This window comes from Pan troglodytes, chromosome 3 (genome assembly GCF_028858775.2).
Source record: "Pan troglodytes isolate AG18354 chromosome 3, NHGRI_mPanTro3-v2.0_pri, whole genome shotgun sequence".
Lineage (NCBI taxonomy): Eukaryota > Metazoa > Chordata > Mammalia > Primates > Hominidae > Pan > Pan troglodytes.
In genome coordinates this window covers 129,996,888-130,020,966 of record NC_072401.2, presented here as the reverse complement: position 1 = coordinate 130,020,966, position 24,079 = coordinate 129,996,888, and the positions used below count along the sequence as shown (strand labels likewise).

Here is a 24,079-nt window from a genome sequence, read left to right as displayed (position 1 = left end):
CCCGGCAGCCTCACAGGAGCATTTAGGAGGTGAATATGTATTCATAATAGAGGTGAGCTCTGCTGACACAATACATATTTATTTAGCAGAGGGTGGTCCTGGAAACTACTTGAGGACAGAAAGGTTTAAATGCAATCTGCTTTGCTGTGTTGCCGCAGAAACCCATCCATACCAAGTTTCTAAATATTGAGCAGTAAGTCCTCGAAACACTCCACAGGGTTCCGTGAGAGAAGCTACTTCTCTACTTTACTGACAGAGGTGGGGTGGAATACAGAGTGTGGAGAAAAAGCACACAGCAGCTGAGAGAATCTCCCAAAGCTGCTGAATGAGATGGCAATGGAACAGGAGAGAAGCATGCACACTCCCTAGGCTAAGCAAACTCCATACCAACTAGATCCCAGCACTCTCCCAGTGAACAAAACAGGGCAGAAAAAGGAGACCTTCTACACAGGAAGAATGTCGTCTCCTTAGCTGGTATTTAAAACAAATTCAGCCTTTCAGAAATGGAGACAAAAAAAACAATTTAAATTAAAAAATAAAACAAAGCCTGTTTTGTACAAGATGGCAAAATTAAACAAGATGGCATAAACTGCAGAAATCAAGGCTATTACAACTAAAGTAATTAAGACAGTTCAAAGACAGAAAAGGTTAATGTTAAATAACTGAATAAATAAAAACCACGATGGTACCAGGAGCATATTCAGAGAGCTCTTTAAAAACCCAACTGTTCAGAACTTTATCCTTAAATGACCTGGAAGTCAGGAAGTCGAGAGTCACAGTAGCATAGCTCTAATTCTTCAGACAGAAAAAACACAGCCACTATGCAATCTGAATACCCACGACGATGCAAAGAGGAAACCACAAGGATGAGAGTTGAGCAAAGAAAAGTCACACTTCAGATGGAAGCCTCAGAGCGCTGTTTGGGGGCCATAAATAAGCTACTGTCAACGCAGACTTACTAGAAAAAAATTTTTAATGGAGTTAAGTGACACTATAAAGGTTTCAAAACACTAAAGGTCTGTATCAGACATTCTACAGCCACATGTGAAGGAAGAAATTTTTTTCCTGGAAAAGCAGGTCTAAATTAATTTAGGAGATTACATAAAGTATGCCTTAAAGATAAGCCATGACGGATTTCTCAAAGGAAAAATGAAGTAAATGTTGAGGAAAAGAGAAAAGGTGATATGGCAGAAAGAAGAGAAGGTGAGAAGGGGGCATCCAAAAGCCTTAAGTTACAACTCTGCCACACGTCCACTGTGAGAGCTTGCACAAGCCTGCCCTGACATCAGTTAACTCACTGATAACACAGGGGTTGACCAGTTTTCAAGCAGAAAGCTTTTACTCAAAAAAATTTTTCATGGGGAAAAAAATAGCAAGTAAAGACAAGAAAAAGACTGAGAAGTCAGCCAAGTAAATACATGAAGCACCAGCAACCAAAAAAGCAACACTGGTCATCAGGATGCTCATGTCACAGAACAAAGCCACCACAGGAATTCTCACTACCGTAAGGAGACTTCCCAGACAGTGTGAGATCCAGAGCAACAGACGGCGATGACTGAAGCAGGAGTCGCAGGTCTCCCTATCAAGGAGCCAGGACTGGGCCACAGCTGGGGAGGTCTTCAGACAGAGGGAAAGCCTAGGAGGTCACAAATTATGAAGCAAAGGGTAATCAAGAACTTCATGGAGCAAACGTGCTTCTTCTTCCCAAGAAGTCACCAAGCACCTATTCCATACAAGTCTTTCTTTTAAGTTTGCTTTAAATCTCAGCATCAACAGGTGAATTTAAAGAAAGTACTTCAGGATAGCCTTTTAAATCCTAAGAATATACGTGGGCACATGTCCCCACCCAAATCCAAATTTCTTCATTACTGCATTAAAAACTAAATAAAAAAGAGGCACTGAGATTGTCATAAACTTTTTAAGTTACCTAGCGCCCATCCTCCTGAAATCTAAGGGTTTCCCTTTCTGTGGATGGTAGCAAGCAATCACCAAAACCTACTGTCCTGTTTTTTAAGACAGGAAATCGTCTTCAAGAAAAGGGGCTGCTTTCCTCTAACAGCTCAGCTTATACCCTAACACATGCTCACAAATATGACGGCAAATTGTGTCCTCTAAAAGACATGTTGAAGTCCTAACTCCAAATATCTCAAAATGTGACCTTCTTTAGATTTAGAAGTAGTCATTGCAGATGTAATTATTTAAGATGAGCTCACTCTGAAGTAGGGTGGGTCCCTAGTCCAATACGACTGGTACCCTTCTAAGAAGACCGCCATGTGGACCGGGCACGGTGCCTCACACCTGTAATCCCAGCACTTTGGAAGGCCAAGGTGGGCGGATCATGAGGTCAGGAGTTCGAGACCAGCCTGGCCAACATAGTGAAACCCCATCTCTAGCCGGGTGTGGTGGCACACACCCGCAGTCCCAGCTACTCGGGAGGCGGAGGAGGAAGAATCACTTGAACCCAGGAGGCGGAGGTTGCAGTGAGCCAAGACCACGCCATTGCACTCCAGCCATCTCAAAAAAAAAAAAAAAAAAAAAAAAAGAAGACCACCATGTGAAGACAGAGACACAGGGAGAACACATATGATAATGGCAGCCGCGAGCCAAGGAATGCCCAAGATTGCCCAAATCACCATAAGCTACGAAGAGGCAAGGAAGGGCTCCCCTGCATGTTTCAGAGGAAGCACAGCACTGCCACCACCTCAATTCTGGACTTTTAGTTTCCAGAACCACAAGACAATACATTTTTGTTGTTTTAAGCACATACAGTCTGTAGTAATTTGTCTGTTCCACAGGGCAGCTGTAAGAAACTAATACAGCACACTAACCACCTTTTCAAAGGTTTGTTTTCTCAGTGTTCTTAATACCTAAATTTAAGTGTTACAGTAGGACAGAGGGGGCTCATACATTCTTTTTAAGTAAACTTGACTTTTATGGATAAGAATAAAACACTGTGAAGAAAGACGATTTCCACAGAGGGTACTATCCTTCTGGCTGCAAAAGCAGAGGATATATTTCAATCACTGTAAGAACCTACTAGGGAAAAAGAAAGTCTATAGGGCACATTTCTTTAAATCGTAGAAACACAGACCCCATTCGGAGGAAGAATCCTGGACTCCAGGCATACACTCCCACAGCAGACAGGCTCATGCCCCAGGTTTCTTCTTTCTGGCCTCCCTGCCCCACATACCTGGTGCACACAGATGTTGCATTTGTCACAGAACACCATCTCATTGCCGTCCTCACCATCAGGAGACTGGCAGACATCACAGACAACATCTTCATCATATTCGATCCCCAGGCCTTCCTCAGTCTCTATGGCATGATTCATATTGTCGTAGCATCGCTGCTCAAATTCCTCTAGGACCCTCTCCATGGTGTATTCATCTAGTTCAGGCATTCCTGAAGTTAAAAATGCCACAAAACCCATTTTAATAAATCCATATTAATAAATATTACAAAATAGTACTGGTTTATTTATACTTAAAAATAATGTATAATGAATAAATAATAGTACAATAAATAAATCCAATCACTGGCCAGGCATGGTGGCTCACATCTGAGCCCAAGAGCTCAAGGTCAGCCTGGGCAACATAGTGGAACCCCATCTCTACAAAAAATATGAAAATTAGCCAGACGTGGTGGCACACACCTGTAGTCCCAACTACTCAAGAGCCTGCGGTGGGAGAACTGCTTGAGCCCAGGAGGTTGGGGCTATAGTGAGCCATGACTGTGCCACAGTGATCCAGGCTGAGTGACATAAGACCGTGTCTCAATCTATCAATCAATCAACCCATCGATGCATCCATCCCTGAGGGCCCCCAAATTTTTTATTAAATGCTTATCAGATCCTTCTAAGAAACAATCTTCAAAGGGGAGAGTCTTCCAGGAAACTGTTATGTTCCTATGGTCAGGTAGTGAAGATGCAGTGTAGTAAATGGAAAAGCAAAAGGTAAATTTTAAAAGGATTCAAGGATATTAAATACATACATTGTTGAATAAGTCATTTCATTATACTCATTACACATAACAACTAACACGTAAGTGACTTCAAAACCATGACTTCATATAATGGTTTGGATGTTTTTAAAAATTTGCCTTTCTTGGTAGGTAAAACAGTTCTCTCAAAACAGATTTCACTTTGGGCACTCAAATATTTTTAAATGGTTTATCCCTCCTCATCCTCTTACTTCTACAAGGTTGAAAAACATAGTTAACCAAATGCAAAAAAGACTGAAACACCAGGCACGGTGGCTCACGCCTATAATCCCAGTACTTTGCAGGTAGATCATTTGAGGTCAGGAGTTCACGACCAACCTGGCCAATATGGCGAAATCCTGTCTCTACTAAAAATACAAAAATTAGCCAGGCATGGTGGCAGGTGCCAATAATCCCAGCTACTTGGGAGGCTGGGGCAGGAGAATCGCTTGAACTCAGGAGGTAGAGGTTGCAGTCAGCCGAGATTGCACCCCTGCACTCCAGCATGGGCCACAGGGCGAGACTTCATCTCAAAAAAGAAAGAAAAAAAGACCAATAACAGCTAAGACAAACATATTTAAGCATGCGTTCCATTTATGTTATAAAATTACAAAATTACAAAATTAATCTTGCCAATGTATTCAACAGTATCTTCAAATATGCATTAGCCCAGTTCTTATTATTTAAACCATTCATAAATGCGAAGAGTCTTTGGGCTGAGTCCTCTGACTTAACACAGGACACCTAGATTCCAGTCAAGTGTATTACACTGGTCTTTATAATGTGCTTACAACACAGCAGAAACTGTATCATCTCTGAAGCTAAAATTTAGTATTCAGTTCCAAAAGATCTCTGAGAACTCCTGAACTCATGCCATAAAACCACCTTGTGGCCTGCTAATGTTTTGGCCATTAATACCTAAAGCAGGACAAAGAAGAAGGAAGTCTATTTTGTCTATAAAAACACTTGAGTAACTGAGCGAGTAGAAGACAACACCATGCTCAGCTCAGTCTACATTATCACTCCCATTCAACAGGTGGTGAGCCTAATGGCAGGACAAGCATCTACTGCAAGCCACACCCTATGCTACGTTCCCTGGAAAGACGCAAAAGGTCTTGGCCCTTCAAGGCTGTGAAATCCACCATGACAAAAATCTTGTGATTTTTTTTTTTTTTTTTTTTGAGATGGAGTCTGGCTCTGTTGCCCAGGTGGGAATGCAGTGGCACAATCCCGGCTCAAGGAAACCTCCACCCCCTCAAGTGACTTGAGAAGAATCACCTCAAGTGATTCTTCTGCCTCAGCCTCCTGAGTGGCTGGGACCACAGATGCCCACCACCACGCCTAGCTAATTTTTGTATTTTTAGTAGAGACGGGGTTTCACCATGTTTGCCAGGCTGGTCTTGAAGTCCTGACCTCAGGTGATCTGCCCACCTTGGCTTCTCAAAGTGCTGGGATTACAGATGTGAGCCAACAAGCCCAGCCGATCTTGTGATTATTTACTATGTCCTAGATTACAATACACAGCCCTTGCCACCACCTCCCCACCATGTACCTACAGCACAAAAGCTAATTAATCCTCACAGTTTTTCACACTGAGCCCAGACTTGACTCCACTGTCTTGTTCATCAAGACCCTCAAGGCAACCCTTAGCAATCAGGACTGGCATGTGAGATGAGACCTATACGCCATCCCAGTCTCAACACCATGAGATGCTCCAACGTCTACATACACTAAAATGAGCTTGCAGAAAAGAGGTGGAGAAGGGCTGGGCACACAGCTAATGTCAGGCTTCACTGAAGGAAAGCCAGGAGAGAGATAAACGGAGGGAAAAAGAACTCCAGGTTTGCAGCATGACATAAGGAAAATCGCTCAAGTTAAAACACACATGATGTGCTTGGAAATGGGGAGCATGCCTGGAAGAGTGTTCATTTAGAGAAGCAGCAAACCACGGCTAAAGAAGGAATCCGAATGGCATCACAGGAGAAAAACACTAGAGCAGGTAACTGTGGGCCATGCCCTTTTGTCACTTCATTTCCCTGGACTTCAGCTTCCTTAAGGTAAGTGAATGAGGGAGTTAGATCAGAGCGGGGATGGGAATCCCTGGTGCCTAAGCCGAGGAGCCCTGCTTCCACTCTGAAACCATCTCAGCACATCTGACACAGCCAAACAGGCTGAGATCTAAGGCAGGGCTGCGATTCTCACTGACTAAAGCTATGATGGAGCTGCCTTCAACTGGCAATAAGGAGCTTTCTGCTACTCACCTACCTGCCTAAAATGTCTCTTTTCATCATTGGTTAATAAAATAATAGAATACATGGTCTCTCACCCATCTCCTTAAATTCTTCATTGGTCAGTTCCAGCCATGCAGCATCCATGTCATTGAGGTCATAGCGACACACGCTGTCAGCCAGCGTCCGGATGTCCACATAGCCCAACTCGGGAGGCTCAGAGCCTGATGACACGATGTACTTCTTGGGCCTGATGAACATGAGGGATTTCTCTTCAGACACAACCCTGGATAACAAAAAAACAAGGCAGCCAGGTTACCCTTTCAGCCACAGACAATGAAGTGTGCCACAAGGCCCCAAGTGTCTTCCTCTTCCAACCCTCAGAGCCCCAGGTCATCACCAGAGGCTGAAAACCTGAATGTCACTGCTAATAAAACCTTAACTAGAAGTTGTTAAAGCCTGCTAACAGGCAATAGATACAAATGAAAACACTGTAGAAGCCTTCGAAATCTGCTTCCCGGGACCCTGCTGTGCCCTGCCCACCACCTCTGACCACTCTGGCCTGCAGCCAACACCAAAACACACTGACCCATACATTTCAAGAGTTAGTCATTAAATCACTTTCCCTTAACCAGACCTGCCCATCCCTGCTGGAGGCCATTAGAACCAGGGCACCACACAGGCAGGGCAGGCGCAGCAGACTCTGAGAACCAGAGGGAGAAACCCGCCAACCCTCACACCTCACAAAAAAAAAGATGGAGAGAGGGAAAAGAAAATTAGGCCTTGGGCTGGGCAAGGTGGCCCAAGCCTGTAATCCCAGCACTTTGGGAGGCCGAGGCAGGCGGATCATTTGAGGTCAGGAGTTTGAGACCAGCCTGGCCAACACAGTGAAACCCCATCTCTACTAAAAGTACAGAAATTAGCCAGGTATGTGGCACACGCCTGTAACCCCAGCTACTCGGGAGGCTGGGGCAGGAGAATCGCTTGAACCCAGGAGGCGGAGGTTGTAGTGAGCCAAGATTGCACCACTGCACTCCAGCCTGGGCAACAGAGTGAGACTGTCTCAAACGCAAACAAAAAAAAGGAAATAAGACCAAGGCCATTACCAAAAAATCTAAGAAACAGAGTCCCAGCCAAGAAGGGGACTGACTCTCCCAACATACACCCATGATCCCAGGAACAAAAGCACAAGTTTCTCCTCCTGGTACTGCCACACAATCTCTCCCGACCTTTAACACCTGGAGTGGTGCCTTCCAACTCACCCCACTCAAAATAAGACGGCATGTGCAAGGAGAGCAAATCACTCCCGACTTGGAACCAAAAAAAGGCCACCTTCCTAATCACAGACCCCAGGCCTCAACAAAGTCCTTCCACATATGTTTCCACAGTTTAAATTACTGTCAACAGGCTGCCCAGAGTTTGTCAGAGTACCTTCATCACCCTTATATTATGGGAGTGATTTTATCTACATGACACTGACATGGACAAACTGAAGGGATTTATTTCTCCTACTCAACCAAGAGCAGGGATCCAACTTGCTCAGGGCTCCAACTTTAATACAGCTTGTAAAACTTCCACAAGCTGTATTAATGCTCACTTCTGTCCTGGCTCCCCACTGAAAGTGAAGCATTCAGCAAGTGATTCCTGGACTGGGGCTGCCAGTGCTGAATCAGGTGATGCTGCATCTCAGACACAGGCTCTGAGGCAGATACCTGGTCTGCCCCGCAGGGCCCCATGACCACTCCATTCCACAGGTCCAGACTCTAGCCTGTGGGGGCCATCCTGGCACTCCTGACTGGTCACCTAAACCTGAGTAAGACAGGGGCATTTGTCACCACTGGATAGACTCCCCAGAGATCCCAAAATGACAACTCAAATTTGATAATCTTAAGTGCCCAAAAAAGAGACACAAAGTGGGTGAGGGCCAGGAAGCAAGTTCAGTCATGACTCGGCATGGAGAAAGACACTATTTCACAAAGCAGCAGCCAACTGATGATGGCGGAGAAGCCAGGTGCCGGCTGAGCACAGAGGGCACTCAAGCCTCCCTCCTAACAGGACTCTCCAGGTGGCACAGAGCGGCACAGTGAGGAAATGAGTAAACTAGCTGCAACCTGATTGTGAGGAGAGTCAGCAGGGACTCGACCCTGAGGGATCTTTAAAGATAAGTCAGTAAATCCAGAGAACGTACCCCAAGAATAATGTGACCAGTCAAAATAAATCCCTCCAAAACTCCCCTCTCCACAAACCCTAACTGACAGGTCTCCTTACACCTGTCCTCCTCCAAAGGCAGAGGCAACCGCAGTAGGCAGAGCAGCTGCCCGCGCTAGTTCCCAACAAAGCTAGATGCTTCTCTCCAGGAGAGCCACTCTCCAGAGCGAATACGGAGGGCAGGAAAAGAGGATGCAGACGTGTGAACACCCAAATTTTCCTCCCCTAGCCCATCACTTCCCAGGATGTCTTGGAATTTGCCTTCCTCTCATAAGACAGCAGCACCTCCCCACAGTGGTGGCTGTAATGTTAAGTTTGGAGGCTCATGGCCCTCAAAACCACTACCCTGTATGCCTGAAGTATGTTGCTCCTGCATTTCTATTTCCACTTGAGGCCTCATGATATTTTAATGCTAACTCAGAAACTGTCTCTTCCCACAGAAATTGTCTCTTCTCAGATGCCTGCTGTCAGGGAAGAAGAGCAAGGGTGGGTGGAGAGGCTTCTGTCCTCAGGGCATCTCTACCTGGCCACAGGCTGAGGGATGGTCCCCGGGCTCACAGGCACCTGGACCCCTTTCTCCCATTCCTGTCTCCAGGGATCTGCCAACACATAGTACTCATCCGGGTTCAGCTGGTAGGAGTCATGCAACTTCATGGCAGTGATCAGGTCTGTCCTAAACACCTGGAAAGGAAGAGAAAGGGACACTGACATTTGATATTTGCATTCTTATTCAGAGTGCTGGCAGCTGCAATGTAACCATGGAGCTGCCATGTAACAAGGTCACTGTATCAACATAGAACAAGCCTGACCTATTACAGAAAAACTTTGCCTGACACGCCTTTTACCTCACTCAGGCATGGGGGGTGGCAGTGCTGAGGGAACACTGCCCTCTCACTCCCTCAGTCCATAGTGTCCACAACAACGTCAACAAAAACAACAAAAAATCTTGTTGTCCGCCTCTGAAAAATGTCTCTCAGTTCACCAAAAGGGCTGCTGAAAACATGTACCTGGAAATCTCTGAAGGGAGATACTGCACTCAAGGGTGCTCTAGAAATATAACTCCACTAACCATGTAACAACTTCAAGCCAAAACCCAGAACCACCAGGGACTCATCTCCTTTTTTTTTTTTTCTGAGATGGAATCTTGCTCTGTCACCCAGGCTGGAGTGCAGTGACACAGTCTTGGCTCCCTGCAACCTCTGCCTCCCAGGTTCAAGCTATCCTCCTGCCTCAGCACCCCCGAGTAGCTGAGATTACAGGTGCATGCCACCACGCCCAGCTAATTTTTGTGTTTTTAGTAGAAACAGGGTTTCATCATGTTGGCCAGGCTGGTCTCAAACCATTGAGGTCAGGACCTCAAATGATCTACCTGCCTCGGCCTCCCAAAGTGCTGGGATTACAAGCATGAGCCACTGCTCCTGGCCAGGGACTCACCTTCTATAATGAGACTGCCCCCACCCAGGCCCTACCTCCCAGGGCACCAGGGTTTATGGTATGGTAGCTGGTGAAGTCAAGGTCTGGGCTGGCCTAGAAAAATCTGGAAGAGAAGCAACCACAGGCCACTGGGTTGATGGGCCTGCAAAAAACCTGTTTGCACACCTTCACCTGGCAAAACTTCTACCTGGGAAGAGTTATTTGTGGGGAAAGGAAATAGAGAAAGTCACTACCCTCTCCCCACTCTGCCAAAAACAGGCAGATCCAACAGTGCCCCTCTACCGAGAGAGCTCCCCAATTCCTTATCACAGGCCAAATGAAGGAAACCACAGGAAAGGCAGCCATCCCAGTGCCTACGCCACTGCAGACTCCTGGGCCTGTGGCATTCATCCTTGGTCAGTGAGGCCTGCCCCTGGGGTGGAGCACAACACCGCCTCCCAGCCAGGGCTGCACAGCTGGCTCCCTCTCAAGCCTCGTCCTTGGCCCACTGGTGTCTAAGGCTGCATAAGAAAGCTCTGACCTTGACATCAGGACCAGCCCAAAGTTGTGTTTGGCATCGAGCAAGCTTGCATCTGTAAGCTGCCCTGTCTGTTTACACAAGTCACAATGCTGAACTCTCTTTTCTCAGGACAGGGAGTTCTTTCTTGTGCTACTAAGCACAGTTCACATCATACGCCTGCTAATAGGTCCATATTTGTTTTTCCTGGTGGCTTTTCAGGCTAGTGATCACTTTAATAAACTTCACCATAATAAAGTCTGAGGCAGTGTCTGAATAAAGAGGCCATTTCTCCTGCCTGTCATTTTCCATACGGACTATTCCCCAGTATGCCACTCTTCATTTCTAAAGACCTATTAACAAGCAAGAATTAGGCCATGCACCTCCCACAAAAATCACGTGTAATACCAGGATCCTTCCCTTCAAGCACAGAGCCGCAGAAGCAGGTGCCCAGCCCAGTGGACACCAACTCCCTGGCCCCCAAGAGAAAAGTACTTTAAAACCTAAGAGATGGGCCTATACCTTCAAGAGCCAATCAGGTAAAAACATATTCCAACTAACTGATATAAATAAAAAACAAAGGAGTTTGCCAAAAAAGAAAGAAAATCAAACTGAAGCAATGAAATGAAAAAAAGGCAGCCTGCTATTCCTTTGCTCAAAGACTCAGTCAAGAACTGAAACAAAGGCCCTCAAATGGACGTCAACTCTGGAGTCTCTGGTAGAGTATGTTAGTGCCATACATATAGTTTGGACTCAGGGTTGAGAAAAACATCTGGACCAAAATGTAGGGCTGGGACAAAGCCAGCACAGCAACCCGTGCTGCTGGGCCCCCTCCTCCATGCTTGGTGTCAGTGCTGGAAGTAGGTTTCGAACTACACCACTGGGGACCAGCCCTCGTCACACCAGGTCACAACTGCTCAGTCCCCCTTGTATTCCTGTGCTGAAGTAACAGGAGTTTAGTGTGAACATCAGAAAGGTATTTTGGGGGTTACAGACACAGCACAAGGAATTAAGAAATAAAGAGCAGCAGAGACTCTCCTTGGCAAAGAAAAGGAAGAGAGCACTAAAGGTTCAAAGGAAAAAAGGCCTGAAATAAAGTAAGGGGAAGAAGTGGCTACCTTCCCAAGTACATTTGATCTCATGCTAAAGTGCCTCCTGGGATGGTTTTCCACAATTCTAAAGGATGTAAACTACTTCCCCATGGAGGAAGCTATTCCACAACCAAATAACTCCTCTACTCCACAACAGGGCAGCCTTCTGACGTTCCCTATTAGAGCCCGGGAAGTTCCTCCAAGGAATATCTGCCTATGCATTGCCATTACAGGATGAGGCTGTTTGTGAACTCATCCCATAAGAAGCAGCACAAAGCAAAGCATTCAACCAAAGAAACTCTTCCTATAACCTTCTCACTTGAAAACTGTGATAAAATAAAATGCTTTTTCTTCGATGATTTAAAGCCTAGCAAAAGTCTTTAGAATAAACAGACCTCAGGTCTCATAAGGGCCCCTAAACAAAGACCAGCAGAAAGAAATGCACCTAAAAGCAACTTTAGATAGATAGATAACAAAAGTTAGGGAGCAGAGGAAACATAAGATGAGAAACAAATTGAGAAAGAATGGGGAAAGCCTTCAGCATAATCCCCTAAACAAAAGTCCCAGAGTTTTGCTTGTTGCCAAATAAGCCACAAACCCATGGCTAAAACTAACTTGAGGCTGGCAGTGACTTGGCAGCAGCTGAACCTGCTGATATCCTGGCCAGAGGAAGAAAAGTTGTTGGGAGCCAGCGAAGATGCAACAGGAAAGGAAAAAAAGAATGTAATTAATAGTAATAACTAACATTTACTGAGCACTTTTTATGTGCCAGCAACTATTCACATGCTTTGCATGTATTAGTCTATGTGAATTAACCCACTTAATCCTCACAACAATCCTATGAGGTAGACACTCCCCGTCTTACAGATTTGGAAACTGGAGCACAAGGATTTGAATAATTTGCCCAGGACTGCACAAACAGATACCACTCAACTAGGCATATGGGGTAGCATATATTCATGCACGGTCAGGCAAGCATTCAAGAAGTACCTCCGAAGGCTTTCGATCTTCATGTCTGGAGCAGGAGCTTCTCCTATGCTGGGATCGGGAATTCTGGGACCAAGTAGTTGACAGGCCTAAAGAAACAAATATCCAAATAAGAACCATTAGAAATTGCAGGGGTCACTGAGTGTTCTCAGGGTTTTCTTACCCAAACTCATCCCAGGCTCACCTCAGCACTGCACCATGAGACCACCTGTGATGCCCTCCTGGCTCTCACAGAGCTCTTCCACGTCCATCAGTTATTTAACTCTCACCTCTCATGAGCAGGCCTAATGTGCTCATTCTGTGCAGGGATGCTGTTATCAAGGACCACACCCAACAGAAGAGAGGACTTTAAGAACACCATGCAGGTGTAGTCTTCACCCATAAGCCTGCACTGAAGAGGTTCAAAGTCTCATGCTGCTAAATACAAATTGAAAAAATATCAGGCCAGGGGTGGCGGCTCACGCCTGTAATCCCAGCACTTTGGGAAGCCAAGGCAGGTGGACCACCTGAGGTCAGGAATTCAAGACCTGCCTGGCCAACTTGGTGAAACCCCACCTCTACTAAAACTACAAAAATTAGCTTCGCGTGGTGGCAGGTGCCTGTAATCCCACCTACTCGGGAAGCCGAGGCAGGAGAATTGCTTGAACCTAGGAGGCAGAGGCTGAAGTGAGCCGAGACTGCGTCACTGCACTCCAGCCTGGGGGACAGAGCGAGACTCTGTCAAAAAAAAAAAAAAAAAGAAAGAAAGAAAGAAAAGAAAAGAAAAACATCTTACTGAGTTTTCAGGAAGCTTTCTAAAACACTTTTTTAAAAAAAGGTTTCACTCTACAAGGCATAAAAACTTAGCAATCCCTAGACAGGGAACCTCAGGCCTATGGTGTAGTAAATAGCTAGCGTAGTGCCATAAGAAGGGAGGACGGTAGGTAAACAAACTTAGTGAAGACTAAGGGGCCAATTGCCAAATAACCTTTAAAATTTGCTCCACTTTCCCATGAAAATTCCAGTTGGCTCTGTTCTCTGCCTTTCTTCCAAAGGGGGGTCTACTCCTATCATCTGGCCTCCCCCAGAACACGGTACCTAACTGCTGCCTAACAGGGTCTCCCAACTGCTGCCAAGTCTGATCTATTCTCTGCCCTGACACTTCTCAGCACCAACAACTCCATCCTGCCTGAAATACTCCCTCAGCCTCAGTGGCAATTCTCTTTCCACTCCGTGGGTTCCTCCTCTCCATGTACCCCATCAACATGGGTTTCTCCTAAACTCTTTGCTCTTTTCTTGCTCCAAATGTTCTCCCCAGGGGGTGCTCACCCATGTCCACAGTCTTACCCAGCACACCCAGAGGAACCTGCCAGACCTACATTCCCAGACTAACCTCCCTCCCAAGCTCCAGATCCAGTTTCGCCTTCACATAAGACATCAATCCTAAGGTATTCCTTAGATCTGTCAACTCAGCATTATAAAAACTGAGCTCAACATTTTACCCAAACCTGTTCTGCCTCTTACATTCCTACTTTGATGACTATTACCACCATTTCTACTTGACGTCAGAAATCTAAGAGTTGTCCTAGACTCTTCTCATTCAGGACACAATCAATGGTAGGTCAATTCAACTTCCCAATAATTCCAGCTCCTCTTCTCCATCTCTGCCTCTGCCTCCTGTTAATTTGTTACAAAGACAACTTAAGTGCAAAATCTTCCATTTGTGGGTGCCGTACTGCTGCCAGAGATCTGAAACAACCCTAACACCCACATGTAGTATTTGTCCAACTTTCTGATAATTCACCTCCACCTCCTATTTTTAATAATCATCACCCCAATCCTGAACACCTACTGTACCATTTTCCAGAAATTAACAAAATCCAGAAAAATAAAAGCCAAAAAAGCTTAAGGTTAACTGCCATTCTGCCAGTGAAATCATTTGTCACTCAGACAGGAAGCTCTTATCTCTACAGATTCCAGAGACAGGAACAGAGAATCAAAGCACCCTTAAGACCTTGGGGACCTTAAGAAATAGATTCTGCACATAAGCCTATCATCAGATTTGCGATGACCAAGACCAAATGGGATTGCCATGCTTCCCTGACAGGGATAACGTCGGCACTACCCTTGAGCACCAGTTCTGAGGCTCATTACTAGGTCAACTGACTGCTGTTCCGCCAGCACAATCAGCAGAACTGGAGCTCCTGCTGGTGGCCCCGTGGCATTTCAGTAAATGTTTTAGAAAATTCTTCTTTAAAAAAATACTAAGTGTGCCTCTTTAGACTCTAAATGAACAAGAATATTTCACTCCCACACTGAAAGAAATATTCTGGGCACACTGGGGTGAGCCCAACCTGCAGAAGTTCTAAATCTGGTCATTACTGGAAAAAAGGAAGACAGACGCCGAGTTAGGAACCTGGAGATGAAGGTGGCTGGGTGGCTCCTAGGGTCTATAAAGAGGCCTCTCTTTCTCCCTCTTGTCCTGGAGGCCATCCTCCAGCCGGTCCACAGCCTGAAAGAAGAGACGAGGAAAAGCACACGCAGTGTCTGGATGGAATTATCAGAAGGTCTGGGGAAGGGAAGAGAAGCAGAACAAAAAGGGATGGTCCTCCTCTGCTTTGAATTACTATGGAAAAGGTTATAAATGATAAGGAACAAAGCCAGAAATTTAGAGAATCACTCCACTGCTATACTTTAAAAATTAACATGAAGTGGGGAGAAGAGGGTCTTCAGAGTCAAATACTTTCAGGGTTAAAGCAGAAACAACAAATTCATTCATTCTCAGGTTTTCTGACCCTCTTGTCTCTTCCTGAGGATCTGTCAGGATCCCTCCCAAGTAGTTTCCAAGGTTCCCAGGAAGCTTGCAGCTTTGCTGGCATAGAACACAACCCAAATAATGACACTCATTTGAAAACTTTTCCTAGGACTGCTTTCATAAATCCTGAAAATTGCTGTCTATGCCACATTTGCTTTTAAAAACAGATATACAAAGATGCTACATACTTGGTATCCAATAGTAATAACCAAGAGAAACTCTAGTCCACCCAAAAATAGTCTGTTCCTTTTCCTCTTAATTTACCTAGTGTTGATACAATACAGAAGAAGGAAAAGCAAAATTAATCCTATTAAACTCACTTTGCAGACAGGGAAAGACTGGTAAAGAAACTAAATTTAAATTATCACTGGCATAAGGAATGCTCTTAGCAGCTTATTTAGAAAAGCCAAAAATCAGAAACAACCTAAACATCCACCAACAGACTGTGAATGAAGAAACTCTGGTATATCCATACAGTGGAACACCATCACAGTGGAACACCATCCAGCAATAAAAAGGAATGAGCTACTGATACATGCAAACATGAATAAATGCTGAAGTAATTCTCCTGAGTGAAAGAAGCCAGACCAAAAAAAAAAGAGTCCATATTGTATTATTCCATTTACATACAACTCTAGAAATGCAAACTAATCTATAGTGACAGAAAGTAGATCAGTGGAAGACTAGAGGAAAGTAGGAGGGAAGGATTATCTTGATTTCAATGATTTCATGGGTATAAACATGTCAAAACGTATCAAAGTACACAATTTAAATATATGAGGCTCAGAGGCTCACTGTATGTCAATTATTTCTCAATAAAGCTATTAAACATTTATCACTGAGATACCATCCATTAACAGTAAGGGGAAAAAAATTCTATTTTACTTTACACAAGTGGTCTGTATAAAACCTAGACTTTGCTGATGAACCAAGTGAGAATCTGGGAGGGGGTTGTGAACCCGAGGGAACTGCTCTGACTTCCATGTCCAGGAGCAGTTATTTGCTGGTGATCTATTCCTTCTCATTTTCTTGTTGTATCAAAAAGTTAATCTATCAAGAGCCACTGGTATAAGACGCAGAATTTACAACATAGAGCATAGCTAAGTTAGTCAGTGCTGTGCACACAGCAGATTCTCAATATTTCTTTGAAAAGTAGATAATTTTTTTTTAAATGTCATTGTTGAGGACAGTCAATCATGCTGTAACCATCGCTGTAACCCATGAACTGAAGGTGGCAGGCACTAAGAATTTACTCCTGTTTCACCTAATAGAAGATATGCTTTTGAGCTCAAGGAAAATAAAGCAATAATACATTTAAAGATAGATTTGTGGAGCCACTGTTTCCTGCTTGGAATGCACCTACATCTACAGAAACATTCATGGAAGGCCACAGGCTAGAGACTCAAAGGGAGTGTCTTGACATTGCTACACCAACACCTCTCCCTACAGCCAGGCTCTCCCCAGACATTCCCAGGAGGTCAGGAAGCTACCAGAATATTATTAAAATCAAAATAATTAACACTCCTTTTTAATTAAAACAAAATTTATAAACACTTTCTGGAAAATATTGGGGGTGGGACAGTGGGGTCAAACCAGAAATTAGAATATTTTAAATACTAAAAGGACCAGGAGTCAGTGATTTATACTACAGCAAAACATCACGCACTTATTAAAAACAGTGTGCTTGCTATTGTTAAAAACCACGTGGTAAGATTACACTGGGTTGGTTTGCATTTTGTTTGTTTCCAGAGTGCTGATATTTAATGACAAACTAATTTAAGCACATGACGAGTAAAATTTTGTTTTACTTTCTTTTCGCTTTCAGGAAAGGAGTTAGGAACTCTAAAAATCTGCTAATAATGTCTAGAAGTATTTTACTGCCATTCACAAGGTAAAATTATTACCTAAAGTTCACTTTACTGACAAATTTAAAGGACTTAAAATTCTTGACATACACTGTTAAAAACAATTCTATATTACATTACCTCATGTTAAACATGGGAAAGACTGAGTGGGGAAAAACATTGTCTTGTTTTTAATATCCCCAGCTTCCATTAAAACAGAATCTTTTGGGTTAATATAAAGTTATAAAAGGCACAGAGTTTGTAGCACCATGAGCATGGACCCTGCCCGGGCACCACGTTCCTTCAGGTCCTATTATACAGACATCTCCAACACTCACTACCCTTTGAAATATTAAAAATAGCCATGCTGTCTTGCCCTAGATCTAAAATAAGGAAAACCTGAAGAGTAAATCTAACACATACTGCACACACCTTCCACATTTGGTAGCTGGTGTGTGATAAGCTTCTCATGTTGTGCCATGCATGAAAGGTTCAGAAATTAGAATGAATGGCAGTCTTCGTGTTCGCTGCACCACAAAATGCAAACTATGAAAGAACCTTGCCACTGATCAAACAGCAGTCATCCTGTCTCAGTCACTGCTCTGGACACTAAATAATATGCTGGTATCTGTCTTTAGGGGTGTTAAACCAGCTTAACAAAGTAAGATGCTTAAAACTGGCAAGTATCGAGTCCAGCAGTCTGGTGTCACAGCAAGGGCACACAGACCTGACAAACGCATCTATGAGTTACTTAAAAGCCAAGCTAGCCTTGTACTAGACTAAAGCAATGCTGTGTTAATTCCCATCTCAAATTAGGGAAATTTAATCTAGTTACTGTTTATTTGTTTTAGCGGCATGATAGAAGACAAGCATCTGATATAACTGTCATTTAGAGCAGAGGCTGACCCTATACCTACCATAGTTTTTTAGCCCAGCATAGCCCAGCTCTACAGCCAAACTCACTTCCACTTCCAACAAACAAAGGCATCATACATACATTCAAAGAACTGGCCCAGAAATGTTTCAACATACTTAAATACACTTAGGCCTTCAACCAACTGACACACAAACATTTGACACTCACCCACCATTTCTGCTGAGGTCCAAGTACAAGTCAGTGGGAAAATTACTAATTTTAAATTTCAGCTGGCTTCCTTTCTGCCCATTCCTTATCACAGGTGATGGGGCAGAGCCTGGCTCTGATAGGTGGGAAGACAGACTGCTTCCACGCTAGCTCAGGTGCAGAAACAGGGAGACCAGAGAGGGCCCACATGGAGCCTGGCTCCAGACCTTCTTCCCAAAGAAAGTCAACAAATCTCTGAAATTTAAGGAAGTCAGACAAGAATAAGAAGTCCTGCTCTATAACTTTAGGAAAATCTTAACAGTATCAGCACACTTCTATCATTCTTTGTGAAGTAAGGAATGAGACCAATCTCCCTTTGGACCTTTGAGAGACACCAAAGTTTAAGAACAACCAAAACCAACAAAAACACCATTTGCTACATATATATAAAGATGCTGATCATACTCAGGGGGCTGATGCAGGAAAATCACTTTAACCTGGGAGGCGGAGGTTGCAGTGAGCTGTGAGCTGAGCGGGCAATGAGCTGAGATCATGCCACTGTACTCCAGCCTGGGCAACAGAGCGAGGCTCCATCTCAAAAAAAAAAAAAAAAAAAAAAAAACAGTGCTGATCAGAGCTACTATTGGCCTGAGATAAACAATACTATATAATTCCTGATAAAAACAAGGATACTTGATGTTTAAATTAGCCTCTACAGGTTTACTGAAGATAACATGGAATGTCCTTTAGGTTTTAGAAACATAGTTGCCTCTTGAACAACACGGGTTTTAACTGCCCAGTTCACTTACGTGAGAATTTTCTCTCTGCCACCCCTAAGACAGCAAGACCCATGCCTTCTCTTCCTCCTTCTCCTCTTCTACCTACTCAACATGAAGACAAAGTTGAAGACCTTTATGATTATCTACTTTCACTCAATGAATAGTATATTTTATATATATACATATATATTTCTTCTTTATGATGTTCTTAATATTTTCTGTAGCTTACTTTATTGTAAAAATACAGTATATAATACATATGACATATAAAATATGTTGATTTATGTTATTAGTAAGGCTTCCGGTTAACAGTAGGCTATTATTAGTTAAATTTTTGGGAGTCAAAAGTTATACAAAGAATTTTGATTTGCAGGGTAGGGGGAGATGTTCAAGGATCAACTGTACTGAAAGTAGTTAGTGGACCCCATTCCCACATGTGCCAAATCCCTAAGGACAGGATCCTGGGCTGGAAAGCAGAAAATTAAGGACTTGTTTCCCTTGGCCACGCTCTGGCGCAATGCATAACTTCAGAGACTGGCTGAGCCACCCAGTCCCAGAAGCCCAGCAATTGCAGACGCTGCCTGCAAACACCCCAACATTATTCCATCCAACTGCAGGGCTGGGCCTCCAGGGCACCTGGAGAAAGGCTTCAACTATGACTGCAGCTGTATAAGGGCTTGTACCTGGCACAGAAAATGCCTGTCTGTCCCCAACTGTAAATACCACACTGGTATTCCTCTGGACCAGGCCAGAAAACAAGGCAAAGGGCTCCAGACCAGAGGCCAGCAAGTCCCAGCCATGGCTGTGGCTCGTGCTGCAGCCCCATGCTGACGTCTGCAGCTGCCTCTCCTTCACTTGGACATGGTGTGCACTGGGCTGGGAAGTGCTGCCAAAATTCTGTCAGGCCTGCAGCCTGGAGAGGCTGAGGTGTGGCCACTGCATAGACCCTATCTTTCTTGTAAGCAGAACTTTCCAAATGCACAGGCCCGGCTGAAGGAAGGCAGAGTATGGGTAGTTAACCCAGGTAGGGCTCATTTTGTGGACCTGAATGCAGGGACAGGAGGCACACTCCACGACGCAGGCCACCCAGTTATATACAAAAGGAAGGCTCCAATGCAAATGAGTGAGTTGGTGGCAGAGGCTGTGAACCAGCTGCCTTCAGAGGGGATGGAAAGGGGTGTGTTCCATGGCAATGAGTATGTGCATCTTTTTATAAGCCTGGCATTTCAGGGGTTCTTAATGAGAACTCTGCGTTTACCACTACCATCATCCACCTTATCAAATCATTGAGCGTGGACAGACAGCATGGCTGTAAAGCATCAATATATACTTTATATTGAACCAGCTGTATGACAAAAGGACAGCCAACCTTCTACTAGCAACTATCATTCCTCTCCTCCACCACCAGATTTCCATGTTTAGCCTAGGCTAACCCTTTGGTAACCTATAAATATTTACCTTAATTCTCCATCCCCAGCTTCTTGACGGAGGCCAGTACAGACTTGTGAGTTGACAGACACACTTTTGGTGGGGACTGTGGACACTCTCTTCCTCCTTCCTAACCAGAGTTCTAGGTGGAATTTTTTTTTTTTTTAAATAGAGATGGGTTCTCGCTTTGTTGCCCAGGCTGGTCTCCAATTCCTGGGCTCAAGCAATCCTCCCAGCTCAGCCTCCCTAAGTGTTGGGATTACAGTCATGAGCCACCATGCCCATCCTGAATATATATATTTTAGATGAAATATTTGGCCAGGCGCGGTGGCTCACGCCTGTAATCCCAGCACTTTGGGAGGCAGAAGGTGGGCAGATCACGAGGTCAGGAGATCAAGACCATCCTGGCTAACATGATGAAACCCTGTCTCTACTAAAAAATACAAAAAAGTAGCCGGGTGCAGTGGCGGACACCTGTAGTCCTAGCTACTCGGAGGCTGAGGCAGCAGAATGGTGTGAACCCAGGAGGCAGAGCTTGCAGTGAGCCGAGATCATGCCACTGTACTCCAGCCTGGGCGACAGAGCAAAGACTCCATCTCAAAAAAAAAAAAAAAAAAGAAATATCTGGTCTTCTAGGGCTTTTATGGGCTGAATTGTACCCCCATCCCCAAATGCGTACTTTGAAGCCCTAACCTCCAATCTCAGAATGTGACTATATTTGGAGACAGGGCCTTGAAAGGGGTGACTGAGTTAAAATGAGGCTATTAGGGTGGGCCATAATCCAATTTAGTCACACTGAGGCACACCAGGGATGCCTGTGCAAAGGAAAGGCCAAGTAAGAACACGTGAGAAGAAGTCCATCTGCAAACCACGAGAGGCCTCAGAAGAAACCACACCTGCCAGTACCTTGGACTTCCAGTCTCCAGAACTGTGAGAAAACAAATTTCTGTAGCTTTAAACTACCGGGGGCTGTGGTACATTTTTGTAGCATCCTGAGCTGACTAATATGAGGCCTTCTGCGCTACTAAGACCCTCTGGACAACTGAAAGGGACTAAACTAAGCCAAGGTCCAGAACTACACTGTCCAACACAGTGGACACTAGCCACATGTGTCTTCAAATTTTTTAATTCATTAAAATTAAGTAAAAGTTTAAAATTCAGTTCCTCAGTTGCACTAGATTAGGACATTCTCATCCTATGGGACAATGCTAGTCCAGAAAAGGGAAGGCTCTAAATCTGAGAGAACATCCAGGAGAAACTTTTCTAACACAGCTCTCCCAAGGAAGAGAGGCAGTGACGAGAGCAGACAGAGTGAGCATACACCTGATGCTCAATGCCAAGAAAAATATTTAAATAGGGCTCTTAAGCTTTTATTGGGCATTATCTTTATATGGAGGTAATTCACCAAGCAGTCTTCTGACTAATTCTCACCCTAAAAGCAAGAATTTTTTTTCGAGACGGAGTCTCGCTCTGTCGCCAGGCTGGAGTACAGGGGCCACGATCTCGGCTCACTGCAACCTCCGTCTCCTGGGTTCAAGTGATTCTCCTGCCTCAGCCTCCCGAGTAGCTGGACTACAGGCACGCACCATCATGCCCAGCTAATTTTTAGTAGAGATGGGGTTTCACCATGTTGGCCAGGATGGTCTCAATCTCTTGACCTTGTGATCCGCCCACCTGGGCCTCCCAAAGTGCTGGGGAATACAGGCGTGAGCCACCAGGCCAGGCAAGACTATTTTTTTTAATTAATGTAGGACAAAATTATGTACTCAAGCAAGGAGCATTTATGGAGTACTTATAACTCACAAAGACACTTTGATAGGCGCCACACAGGGGCAGAGAAGAAATTCCCAATGATGTTTTTGCCTCAAGGAGTAAAATGCCTAAAACTATAAACGTTAGAAAACAGGTAGGCAGGGTTATGAAACAACAAGCGCCTCAGAAGTTCGGAAGGTGGCATCCCAAAGGTTCGGACAGGTGGCTTTACCTGCCTGCACTTGGAAACAGACCTTTAATACCTTTCTCTGAAATAAGAGGAAAGGTCTTTCGCTCTGGAGCCCCTACACCCTCTCTCAACTAGTTCACTTCTCTCCTGCTGCCAACATCAGCAGTCAACCCTAAAACTCTCAATTCCTTAGAGGTCCTCATTGCAAGCCCTTCACACCTGACACTCTCCCATAACGGCCAATTCTCCTCCCCAAAAGCCCCGTGCCTGTGCCTGTGCCAAGCACACCAACCGAAATACCACATTGAGTTCTGTTTTTCATATTCCTGGTCCCCTCTTCTGAACAGGGTGGCACCTACAGCAGCAAAGCCTTGCTTTCTAATGTGCAGCTTTTAACTTGCTGAAAACTTAGAGCACAGAAAACTGAAAATAACCCTATTTGCCTAAAAAGTATTTCATCCTTAAGGATCTATACAACCTTCATCTCCTCTGCAGGTTTCCCTGCCCTCCCCTCCTCTGAATCTGTATCTGTATCTGTTTCCACAGTGCATCAAAAAGACATCTCTATTACTGCCCTGATGACTTTCACATCAGAGCTCTTCTTACATATGTCTAAAGCAGAGTTCCTTGAAAGCAGGCCCAGCTCCTTTCCCATCACACATTCTTTCAAGGTGTCCTGGGTTTAATTTGTAATGTAAAACATAAGCTAACGGGCTAGAGCTCAGGCACTGTGCTAGGTACAAAATTTCCCTCTGTTATCTGAGGGGAGCTCTTCTCTGAGTAATCTGTTAGCTTCTCAATACACAGACACTGTGTGATATTTATTTTGACTGCCTGGAAGCCAACTAACTTCTGGTTCTCAGCTGCACTGTGAAAATATGAAGTTGCCAGAGAGCTGAGATACAGACAGCAGTAGTATTCAATATAGTCACATTAAAACCAAGTGAAGAGCAGGGACTTTCGACCTATTAAGAACCTGTACTTAATAATTTTCACATCACACTAGGCAGTCTTCAACCTCCCCTTGTATTGAGTTGAACCAGTTAATGATTACCTGGCTTTGATTAAGTTCCCCTTTCATAAAGCGCAACTGCGAAGTACCATAAATGATGTTTAGGAAAACCAGACACATCAGTGACTCTTGGAACTGGATTATTCCTCCCAGGATAACAAATAGGAAGCCTCAGGAATGCTTGCCTGCAGTCAACCTTACCCAGTAAGATCTGGTTACAGACCTGCAGTATCACACTCAGGTATGTTTCTCCAGGCTTTGGCTTTCTCTGACCTGCCTGACATGCAAAGGGCCTCAGCAATTTAAAGCATTACATTAAAAAATCATGTTTTTACCCCAACCCAAACCCTGGTAGGCTCCAAGAACAACAAAGCAGGACTTACTGCCATTGTCGTCAGAATCCTCACTGCTGCTGGGAAGGCGACCTCGTTTCATGATCTCCCCGGGAAACAGCAGGCAGCCTGCAAAGCAATGAGACAGCACTTAACCCAAGATGATAATACACAATCATCAAGTTGTGCTTCAGATGGCAGCCCAGGATTTACAGCAAACAAAAGCAAACAAAAGGCTTTAAGTAGCATTTGAATTGTAAACAGTAAAAAGACCAAAGATACATAATTAGGTGCAATCATTAACAGACCAGGTTAAAAAAGGAGGGGGAGGGGTGGAGAAGTCACATATCAGTAGGTCTCCCAAAGATGCCAGGTTTCTTTCTATATTCCTGTGACATTATTACTATAACTACTCCAGGAATCTTTAGCTGACTGGCAGCAAGCACTGCAGAAAAAAATCCAC

At 44.4% G+C, this 24,079-nt stretch overlaps 1 protein-coding gene across 21 annotated transcripts in view; it reads right to left on the bottom strand.

The window, feature by feature from the left end:
- JADE1 (jade family PHD finger 1) overlaps positions 1-24,079 on the bottom strand; it is a 65,780-nt gene that overhangs the window by 19,779 nt on the left and 21,922 nt on the right. For 8 of the 21 annotated variants that reach the window (XM_001158814.6, XM_063809857.1, XM_001158765.6 and 5 more), the window contains exons 2-6: positions 23,668-23,745; positions 12,426-12,511; positions 8,938-9,095; positions 6,305-6,492; positions 3,191-3,402 (exon numbers count right to left, since the gene is read on the bottom strand). In XM_001158814.6, the coding sequence (XP_001158814.1) occupies positions 3,191-3,402; positions 6,305-6,492; positions 8,938-9,095; positions 12,426-12,511; positions 23,668-23,719 (696 nt within the window). In that variant the 5' untranslated portion in view covers positions 23,720-23,745. Of the gene's footprint in view, positions 1-3,190; positions 3,403-6,304; positions 6,493-8,937; positions 9,096-12,425; positions 12,512-18,932; positions 19,008-23,667; positions 23,746-24,079 lie in introns of all 21 variants that reach the window. The other 13 variants (XM_054683381.2, XM_054683385.2, XM_054683382.2 and 10 more) reach the window with 2 other exon arrangements.